The 11,315-nt window shown below is 44.1% G+C and overlaps 1 protein-coding gene across 10 annotated transcripts in view; it reads left to right on the forward strand.

Moving 5' to 3' along the window:
• TNRC6A (trinucleotide repeat containing adaptor 6A) overlaps window positions 1-11,315 on the forward strand; it is a 221,366-nt gene that overhangs the window by 112,848 nt on the left and 97,203 nt on the right. For 6 of the 10 annotated variants that reach the window (XM_037740592.1, XM_037740593.1, XM_037740595.1 and 3 more), the window contains exon 3: window positions 8,394-8,441. The exons of 2 other annotated variants lie outside the window; for them this stretch is intronic. In XM_037740592.1, the coding sequence (XP_037596520.1) occupies window positions 8,394-8,441 (48 nt within the window). Of the gene's footprint in view, window positions 1-7,788; window positions 7,982-8,393; window positions 8,442-11,315 lie in introns of those variants that run through there. 2 more of the 10 variants (XM_017534421.2, XM_037740597.1) reach the window with 2 other exon arrangements.

Genomic DNA, 11,315 nt, shown 5'->3' on the forward strand with positions numbered 1-11,315 from the left:
AGAGACGGGGTTTCACCATGTTGACCAGGATGGTCTCGATCTCTTGACCTCGTGATCCACCCGCCTCGGCCTCCCAAAGTGCTGGGATTACAGGCTTGAGCCACCGCGCCCGGCCAATTTTTTAATTTTTGAAAGAGTCTCACTCTGTCACCCAGGCTGGAGTGCACTGGTGCGATCCTGGCTAACTGCAACTTCCATCTCCTGGGTTCAAGTGATTCTCCTACCTCAGTCTCCCAAGTAGCTGGGATTACAGGCACCCACCACCATGCCTGGCTAATTTTTGTATTTTTGGTAGATACATGGTCTCACCATGTTAGGCCAGGTTGGTCTTGAACTCCTGACCCCAAATGGTCTACCCACCTTGGCCTCTCAAAGTGCTGGGATTACAGGCATGAGCCACTGCACCCCGCCAAGACCCAATTCTTAAATACATAAAGTGTGACTTTTATTGTATATGAACTGTACCACAACAACAACAAAAAAGAGGCAAAGAGAAGGAATCTTTGGAGTTTTCAGGGTGTTCTAAGGGATGGCAGTGGAGAAACAGGAAGGGAAGACAAAGAAAGCAGGTTAGAGAGCAAATGACTTGCTGATACATTGCATGAGATGCAGGAAAGAGTCAAAATTAACACTGAGGTTTCTGGTTGGAGTAGCTAAGTGACTGGTGGTGTTATTAGTGACCTGGCAGAACTGGGAAAAAGCCAGGTTCATGTGGCATGTTGGTGGGGTCAGGGGAGAAATGAGGAGGCTAAATTTTGACATGTCAGCCTGAAATACCCAGGAGGTATTATGTGGCCCCATTATGCCACACTCAACTTGTTTCTTTCCCTCCTTGCTGGTTTCTTCATTACAGTTTCAGATTTTCCAGGATTCATTCCTTGGCTCCTCTCACCCTCTATACCAATGGTTCTCAATAAGTAACACTTCACCTTCCCTCCCCAGAGGGTTTGGGGGAAATGACTGAAGTATTTTTGGTTGAGGGGAGATGTGAGCTCTTAAGAGTCAGTGGCGGCCAGGTGCAGTGGTTCATGCCTGTAATCCCAGCACTTTGGGAGGCTGAGGTGGGAAGATCACCTGAGGTCAGGGGTTCGAGACCAGCCTGGCCAACATGGCAAAACCCCATCTCTACTAAAAATTAGCCTGGTGTGGTGGCAAGCACTTGTAATCCCAGCTACTTGGGAGGCAGGAATCACTTGAACTCAGAAGGCAGAAGTTGCAGAGAGCTGAGATACTGCCATTGCACTTCAGCCTGGGTGACAGAGCAAGACTCTGTCGAAAAAGAAAAGGGAAAAAAAGTCAGTGGCTAGGAGTTGTGGATGCTGAACAGAGATAATTCCACAAAATGAAGAATTGCCCCCTCACTGGACATTCACATGATGAAAGGGATGTTTATAATTACCTGAGTATCTAACTTCTTTTTTGTTCCATTTTAATTACTGCAAGATTTCTAGTAATGCAATTATCACATACATTGAGATAACTGTTTTCTATTTGTTCAAAACTTGACTGAGAGTTGTTCTTCATTCCAGAAAAATTACATCTCCAACATTACTACAGTTCTTGGTGTGTGAGTAATCAATTCATCACTGCTGTGACTATTTATAGTAGTGGCACTACACATAGGTGCCAACACCTGCCTACCCCACTGAGTCTTCTAGTGTAGACTGTTTCCCAACATTTACATAAGACATTTTATTTTATTATGGTTACTTTTATTCCTCTTTTATATCAGAGATGTCAATATATATGTATTTTTAAACTATGTCTTAGGTAATTTTTTTTTTGAGACGGAGTGTCACTTTGTCACCAGACTGGAGTGCAAAAGCACAATCTCGGTTCACTGCAACCTCCACCTCCTGGGGTTAAGCAATTGTCCTGCCTCAGCCTCCCAAGTAGCTGGGATTACAGGTGCACGCCACCACACCTGGCTAATTTTTGTATTTTTAGTAGAGATGGGGTTTCACCATGTTGGCCAGGATGGTCTCGATCTCTTGACCTCGTGATCCACTGGCTTCAGCCTCCCAAGATGCCAGGATTACAGGCTTGAGCCACCGTGCCTGGCCTCACTTGGGTTTTTTGTTCGTTTGTTTTTGTTTTTTGTTTTACCATTCACTATGTGACATTGAACAAGTTAATTACCCTCATCTGCAAAATGGGGATAATATTTCTACCTCATATGGCTATGTGAAAACAACAGTTAATAATATTTGTGAAGCACTTAGAACAGAGCCTGACTGGCATATATTAAGTTCCAAATACATTTTAGTTAAATAAGATAAATACACTCGGCTGTGCACGGTGGCTCATGCCTGTAATCCCAGCAACTTTAGGAGGCCGAGGCAGGTGGATCACCTGAGCTCAGGAGTTTGAGACCAGCCTGGGCAACGTGGTGAAACCCCACCTCTAAAAAAAAAATACAAAAAGTAGCCAGGTGGAGTGACTTGCATCTGTAGTCCCAGCTCCTTGAGGCTGAGGTGAAAGGATCACTTGAGCCCTGGAGGTGGAGGTTGCAGTGAGCCATGATTGCACCGCTGCACTACAGCCTGGGTCACAGAACGAGACCTTGTCTAAAAAAAACCAAAAAAACAAAAAAAACAAAAACCAAGAAACATCAAGATACATTCTATCTAGGAACTCTTATCCATGTTCATGTTTTCAGTTTTTATTTATTATTTATACATTATTGTGAAAAAAATTTCAATTTAAAAAGATTATGCATGAACCTTGCCTAAAAGATACTTATATATCCCACAACAGTATTTGGTCCCTTGGGAGGGGAAAAAAAAATCTTTTCCTTCAAGTACATAATTTCCAAAGAATTCGGCTCATCATTTGCACTTCTCAGTAAAAGAAGAAGAAGTTAGAGAATATTTATGTCTGGATAACCTCAAAAGCCATAGGAGCAAAAACAAATGGAGAAAAAGGGCTTATTTAAAATTAAATTTGTACAGCCTGTTTCTCTTTATAGGACCTTGTTTCTGGTTCCATTCCTAATTGATTAATGCAACTAAAATGACGACTCTAGTACATTTTATTTATTTATTTATTTATTTAGAAAGGGTCCCACTCCATCACCCAGGCTGGAGTGCAGTGGCATTATCTTGGCTCACTGCAACCCAGCCCTCCCAGGCTCAAGCAATCCTCCCACTTCGGCCTCCTGAGTAGCTGGGACTACAGGTGCATGCCACCATGCCCAGCTAATTTTTGTATTTTTAGTAGAGATGGGGTTTTGTCATGTTTCCTAGGCTGGTCTCAAACTCCTAAGCTCCGGTGATCCATTTGCCTTGGTCTGGTAAATTTAAAGCTAAATACATTATGAAGCCTGTTTCCCTCCACACTGATAACTCACAAATGTAACCATAAATGTAACCCTCCAGCCTGAGACCCCTCCTCTACCACGCTCCAGCTCCTCTGACCATTCTCAGGTGAAGCTTTACATATTCAAAGAAACCTTCTTTGTTACACAATGGTGTGTTCCCTTGTTTTACACTTTCTTAGAGCAACATTCCTTTCCCTCTGTGCACTTGCCATAGTTTCTAATTATACATTTATAGGTTGCTTAAGAAAAAAAAATCTGCTGGGCATGGTGGTTCATGCCTGTAATCCCAGCACTTTGGGAGGCTGAGGCAGGTGGATCACTTGAGGTCAGCAGTTTGAGACCAGCCTGGCCGACATGGTGAAATCCTGTCTCTACTAAAAATACAAAAATTACCCAGGTATGGTGGCACACACCTGTAATCCTAGCTACTGAAGAGGTTGAGGCACAAGAATCACTTGAATCCAGGAGGCACAGTTGGAGTGAGTCGAGATCATGCCACTGCACTCCAGCCTGGATGACAGAGCAAGACTTCGTCTGAAAAAAAAAAAAAAAATCTGTCTGCCTTGCTAGACTTAATCCACCATAGTAGTTCCTCACAAGAACCAGAGAAGCCAGTAGTACTAGCACAGTGCCTGGCACATAGTAGGCGCTCTATAAATATTATGTGAGTGAATTGTCATTTTGGCATTCAGGGGTACACAGGTGAGACAAGTGTTAAGGTTTAAATTTGAGAGTCATCTGTATTTAGAGAGTACTTACATACAAGAGAATAGATGAGATTACCCATCCTAAAGAGAAAGCAGAGAATGGGGAAGGACACAAGTCTGGAGAAAGCCTTGGGAGTGGGGGAGATCTCCAACACTTATTTGATATAAAGCAGAAGATGCTGGCAAAAGATACCCCCCCCAAAAAAATGGCTAGAAAGGTTAAAAGAATTACAGAAGAATATACTGTCAAGATGGCCTAGCAAAGACATTCTCTTTAGGAGGGAATTGTGGCATATTTAGCTAAGAAGTAAATCAAGATGAGGACAGACCTGTTCCCATTGAGTTTGGCACCTTCAAAGTCATTTGAGACCTTCATAAGAGCAGTTTTGGAGGTGGGATGGGGAAATCAGGTTAAAGAGAGCTGCAAGAAGGAGGAGAGCCAGTGGAAGGCTCTTGTGTCAAACACTTTCCCAAGAAAGCACTGCTGGGAACAAGAGCAGGAAAATGGAGCTGGAGAGGAATGAGGCATCAAGAGAGTTTTGGGCTTTTTGCTTTTTAATGAGAGTTACTAGAGTTTGTATGGTGATGGGGAACATTCAGTAGAGAGAATGATTATTTAGTAAAAAGAAAAGATAGTAACAGGAGAAGATCCCTTAGTGGGTCCCACATAAGGAATCAGTGCTGATCTTATGATGTCATTCTTCTTTGATGAATGCACCAAGTTTAAGTTAAAAGTGACCAGCATGATCTCATATAGAACACTCTCTGTTGCTGCCCATGAAGGCTCAGGTGGGATGTCCAACCACTGTTGACAAACCTTCAAGAAATCATGTTTTTTTTTTGTTTTTTGTTTTTTTCCAAGTTGGAGTTTCACTCTTGTTGCCCAGGCTGGAGTGCAATGGTACGATCTTGGCTAACTGCAATCTTTGCCCCTGGGTTCAAGCAATTCTCCTGCCTCAGTCTCCAGAGTCGCTGGGATTACAGGCATGCACCACTATGCCTGGCTAATTTTGTATATTTAGTTGAGACTGGGTTTCACCATGTTGGTCAGGCTGGTCTCAAACTCCTGACCTCAGATGATCCACCCACCTCAGCCTCCCAAAGTGCTGGGATTACAGGCGTCAGTCCCCGCGCCTGGCCTACCATGCCTGATCCACCATACCCAGCCAAGAAATCACATCTTATTAGCTTGTCTGCTGCTGGAAATTAGTTCCAGGCTTTCTCAACCTTGGTACTGTAGGCATTTTGGTTTAGATATTCCAGGGTTGTAGGGGACTATCCTATGCATCATAGAATATTTAGCAGAATCCGTGGCCTGGAGCTACTAGATACCTATCAGTAGCATCCAGTGTGACAATCAAAAAGTTCATTGCTAAATGTCCGCAGGGGTAGAGATGGGGGCAAACCTGTCCCAATTAAGAATCACTAAGGGCTGGGGGCGGGGGGTGGCTCATGCCTGTAATCCCAGCACTTTAGAAGGCTGAGGCAGGTGGATCAGCTGAGGTCAAGAATTTGAGCCCAGCCTGACCAACATGGAGAAACTCATCTCTACTAAAAATACAAAAATTAGCTGGCCGTGGTGGCACATGCCTGTAATCCCAGCTACTTGGGAGGCTAAGGCAGGAGAATCGCTTGAACTCAGGTGGGGGAGGTTGTGGTGAGCTGAGATTGTGCCATTGCACTCCAGCCTGGGCAGTAAGAGCAAAACTGCATCTCAAAAAAAAAAAAAAAAAAAAAAGAATCACTGAGTTATTAAAATTAAAAAAATCTAATAAGAAAATCAGCTAATCTTAACAGCTGTGCAAATGTTGATATATATTACTGTTTTTATTGCCTTATGCTGTTGTGAAAAATTATTCATAAACCTGGTATGAAAGCATATTGTGCCATACGTATATGTTCATATTTTTAAACTCCTAACAAAATACTGCAGTAACTTTTTAAACATTTTAAGTAGAAAGGATTATGAAAGGAAAACAAATATGTGTATAGGGGAATGGATCTCAGGGATGATAGCAGGAAAAGGAAAATCACTAGCATTTATTTGGTGTCAACTATGTTTTACATTTTGTAGACCTGATTTTTTTCAAAAAGTGTTTTTTATATGCTCATTGTAAAGAAAAAAACAGATACACTAAAAGAAGAAAATTTTAAAAAGTCATCACCAGTTAACATTTTGATGCATTTTATCACTTTCCGTGCATTCATTCATTAGCTTAGGGTCTTGGAGAGGATAGGAACCCAACACGTCTAGGGAAATTTTGTTTTTAATGGGAGAGATTCGAGCATGTTTTCAAGCCAGTTGAGGCCAGGTGCGATGGCTCACGTCCGTCATCCCAGCACATTGGGAGGTCTAGGCGGGCGGATCACCTGAGGTCAGGAATTCAAGACCAGCCTGCCCAACATGGCGAAACCCTGTCTTTACTAAGCAAAAATTAGCCGGGCGCACTGGTGCGCGCCTGTAATCCCAGCTACTCGGGAGGCTGAGGCAGGAGAACTGCTTGAACCCAGAAGGCGGAGGTTGCGGTAAGCAGAAATCGCGCCACTGCACTCCAGACTGGGAGACAGACTCTGCCTCAAAAAATAGATTAATTAATTTAAAAAAAAAAAAAAAAAAGCCAGTTGAAAGACCTAGGTTAGAAAAGGGAGAATGGGATGATCCACAGAGTGAGGGTTCTAAAAAAGTAAAGGTTATAGATTTTAAGCACAGAGGAGGAATTATCTTTAAATTAGAAGAAAAAGCATGAGAGATTGGAAAGAACACATTCAAGTGAATGTGTCTTACTGTATCTACATGTATGTATATTGTTGTACCTACCTGCAGATAGGTATATATCTTATTGCATCTACATGAAGGCATACTTTTAATGTACACATATGCGTCTGTGTCTACATATATACGTATCTTAGTGTGTCTACATGTATGAACTGTAGTGTATCTACATGTGTGCGCTAATTTAGAACCTGCATTTTCACTTATTTTATTGCAGTTATTTTCCCCATACCGGGATTATTCCTCCACAGCATTTTTACAGTGTCCTAATACATGCCAGTATCTGTTTTTGAAGCCATCTAGTAACGCTGGACATTTTGGCCGTTTACAATTTTTCACTTTCGTCAATGCCACAGCTTAGTATCTCGATGGTGAAATATTTGCAGATACCCAAAATTATTTCCTGAGCAGAAAATACGTGCAAGCGGAACTGCTGAGTCAAAGGGTCTTCAAAAGTCGCTGGATAAAAATCGCTTTTAAGCCTCACAACTCACCTCAGGTTTACATTCTTTACCTGAGGAGGAACTGAGAGGCAGAGAGGTTAAATAACTGGCCCAAGGTCATAAATAATTAGAAGTGGCGAAATTCAAAAGCCGCGCGGGCTCATCAGGCTGCGGCTGGGGTAGAATTTGCGTTTTAGGGAATTTTTTTTTTTTTTTTTTGGCGTGTATCAGTGGGGGAGGGGCCGGGCGGCGGGTAGGAAACTTGTGTCGCAGCAAAGAAGGAGAAGGAGGGGAGTTCCTCCCCTCCTCTTCGGTCAGACCGGAGCCGGTTGCACCGAAAAAGATTGGCTCGGGGCTCCGCAGGCCCCGCAGCCACTCCGCGGGGCGCCTCGGAGGCTGTGACTTCCAGGGAAGTCCGGCCGGGTGCAGCGTGCCACGCCGGGGCGGTTGCCAAGGACCTGCCGGGTCTGTGGGTGCAGTTGCTAGGGCCTCCATCTTGGGGGCTAGTGGCCGCGGCGCCCCCGGAAGGGGTTGCCGAGAGGGGCATTCACTTCCGGTCTGGGGCCTGCGGCGGCGGCGGTGTCGGCGGCGGCGGCGGCGGCGGCGGCGGCAGCGGGTCGGTGTAGAAAATGGCGCTGGTGCGGCGGCTCGGGCCTCTCCCCGCGGCGCTGCGGAGGGCTTGAGGCTCGCGAGCCTCCTTCGCCGCGCCCTACTTGCTCGTGCACTTTACACACATGAGGTGAGCGGAACGGGAGCCTCCCTCCGGGCGGGAGGAGCCGCGGGCGCTGCCGCAGGGCCCGCAATCGCGGCGGCGGCGGCGGCGGAGGCGACGGCGGAGGCACCGAGCGTCCCCGAGACCTCGGGCCTCGGCGAGAGGGCGCGCGCTGCGCTGCCGAGGAGGCCGGTCGGGCGGCCCGGGGGAGCCTCGCTGCGCCGCGGGGGCCCGGCCGGGGTTGCGCCTCGCCCGCGCCAGGGGACCGCAGTCCGGGCTGCAGCCCCGCAGCTTTGTGAGTCCCCCTCCCTCCGCGTCTCCTCCCCTCCCCCATCCGGCCCTGGCGCGAGCCTTTGCCGCAGCAGCTCCGTTTTCACGCGCATCTCGTTTTTGTGTGTGTGTGTTTTTGTTTTGTTTTTGTTTTTGTTTTTTGTTTCAGAGAATTGGAAGCTAAAGCTACCAAAGACGTAGAAAGAAATCTTAGCAGGTAAGATGGGCGAGCTTTCCATCTCCCGCCCCATTATAATCGTGTATTTCTACTCCGATTCGCCCTTTCTGGGTTGAGAAGTTCCCCCGTGACATTTTCTTCCGCACGCAGAGAGCAGGCATTCGGGAGAAGCGGCCTGGGGGAATACTGGAGGGATTGCGGGGAGATGCGTAATTACGCGTGTGTTTCTTTCTTTTAAAAAAAAAAAAAAAAAAAAGCGCAAAGCAATTCTTGTAAACTTAGTTAAAGCATTCTCACCCTTTTAGAATTTAATTAGGGGACTTGTGCATTAATTACTATTGTAAATGGTTGCAGGCATTGTGTGACTCATGATTGAGGCGGCCCTTATGGCGGGCTGTCAAACTGTTTTGGTTTCCCCGTTATTACTTTGTAGCTCAAATTGTTGCCTTTATAAAAAGATACTATGTGTTCGCATTTTCCCCCCCAACACTGTAGTCGGGCGGATTCTGTTGCATTGGAAACATTTTGCCCTTGAACTTTACCAAGCATACGCTGCGTTTTGTTTTCCTTTGAAACTCCATTTCTGTCCGTGTTCGGTGTGTGCTCTTTTTATCAGCTGGTAAAATAATTAAAAATCTGTTCTCCAGAAGAGGTTGTCTTTTTTGTTGGGCCCTACTGCTTTTGCATCAACGCGAAGGGAGGGTTTTTGTTTTTTGCTTTTTTAAACGCTGTCTTTATGGAATGGAAATATTTAGCTTCACTGAGCTGTAATTGGCTAAGCATCAGGGAATTTTACTGTATTTAACTCCTTTTCACATTCATTTTCTTTCCTACCTTTTTTTCCTTTCTTATTCACCTTTTTCTTTTGCATCATACTGGGACACTCAGAGAAACTTAGCCAGTTAACCAGATCCATGAATAGCTTTTTTTTTTCTTTTTTATTTCACTTGTTGAGAATAAAATAAAATTTCTTCTATCTCAGGTTTTAGTGTAGTTTGCTCTTGATGCTTGCAGGCTTTAGATTTATGTTGGGGTTTTTGACACTCACATTTCAAATTGTCTGTATATTTTACACCGTGTATAGTTGTTCCAAATTGCTGGCCTATTGAGTTTTATAAGATACTAATCCGTTCAGTTGATTGTTAAAGAATATGTTCAGATGATGAAGGATAGGAATCATTGGTTTACCCAGTAAGGGATTCTCTGTTACTCAAAATAATTATGAGATCATTTAAGGGGAATTAAGTCTGACATCACTGACTATTTGTGGTATATTTACATAAATTTTGTTGTCAAAATCTTGTAAGGAAATGTTAAGATTTGGAACCATTAAAGAAAACAGATTGAGCCATTAAGGTGTAATATAAGCAGAACAGAGCTTAGAAGTCTATTTCTCCTTCCATTTTTGTTTTGTCAGGTAACTATACCAGTGTAATTCCTGTGAAGGTGCTCTTGTACTTAATTAAAAATTGTCTGTACCACAGATGTAATTTTAATATTAGGTAGAACTTGAGTCTCTGGGTTGGCTATTTATCAGAGTTGGAATTACAGCTCTGCTACTTGCAATATGACCTTGACTCTTGGCAAGTCATTTAGCCTCTCTCTGTCCAATCTATAAAACGAGAGGCTTGGGCCAGCCAGTTGCTGAGGTCTGTTAAGCCCTTTGGGTTGCATAAAGAGGAGTAGAGTGCTGTCCATGCCCACAGAGGGCATGTACAGTCTAGTAGAAACACTATCATAAGTGTATAAATAACAGTAATACTAGGTAGATGACGTAGGGATCAAAAGATACCATCCCATTCATGTGCTTGAGGATCTTCAGTTGGTCAGAAGGCATGAAAGGAAAAACAAATATCAAAAGAGATTGTAAGGCAGTGTGTACTAAGGATCCAATGAAGGGGGGCGACATTTCTTGCAGGTTAAAAGTATTCTGAGGAAGGAGGGATGTGATGGGCAAATGCTTCCTTTAACTATGTCCCTAGCTCGGTGTTTCCTTTTTCTCACACAAAAAAAGAATGTTGTCTGTCTTTACCCATTAGTGCTCTCCCCAGGAAATTAAGGCATTATATACATTGAGTAACCATTTTTTGTGCATTTTCGATATTTCAAATGCAGGACTGGGCATTAGGCCAGGGAAGAATGTAAGTGGTTAAATTTATTGATTGCTTACTATGTGTGTGGCATACTTTTCCAAAGATTTTACGGGGACTCACCTGATCCTTGAAAAACCCTGTGAGGTAGGTAACTATATCATTATCTCTGTTTTACAGATGAAGAATTTGAGGTATAAAGAAGTTAAGTACCTTGCAGGAGATCCTATCCCTGGTAATTGGAGGAACTTTCAGGATTTGAACTTGAAAAATTTGAAAATTTCTTTTGGTAGGCAGAACCCACAGATGCATACAATACTTCTAGATCCCTTTCTCAATCTGAGCACTTGACATTTTGGACCAGATGATACTTTATTATTGTGAGGGTTGTTCTGTGCATCACAGGATGTTCAGCATCTGCAGTAGCACTCCCTGCCCAGTTGTGATAATCAAAAATGCTTCCAGATATTGCTAAATGACCCTGGGAGTGGCGCAAAATCGACCCTGAGAACCACTACTCTAGATCTTCATTAGGAATTGTAACGTGAAACCCCCAAATTTTTAGATGTTGAATTAATTTAAACATCTTTTGGCCAAGTGCTGTGGCTCGCACCTGTAATCCCAGCACTATGGGGCTGAGGCAGTGGGAGGTGGATCGCTTGAGGTCAGGAGTTCGAGACCAGCCTGGCCAACATAGTGAAACCCCATTTCTGCTAAAAATAGAAAAATTAAAGGCCGGGCACGGTGGCTCAAGCCTGTAATCCCAGCACTTTGGGAGGCCGAGGCGGGTGGATCACGAGGTCAAGAGATCGAGACCATCCTG

This window comes from Cebus imitator, unplaced genomic scaffold, assembly GCF_001604975.1.
Source record: "Cebus imitator isolate Cc_AM_T3 unplaced genomic scaffold, Cebus_imitator-1.0 Scaffold85, whole genome shotgun sequence".
Lineage (NCBI taxonomy): Eukaryota > Metazoa > Chordata > Mammalia > Primates > Cebidae > Cebus > Cebus imitator.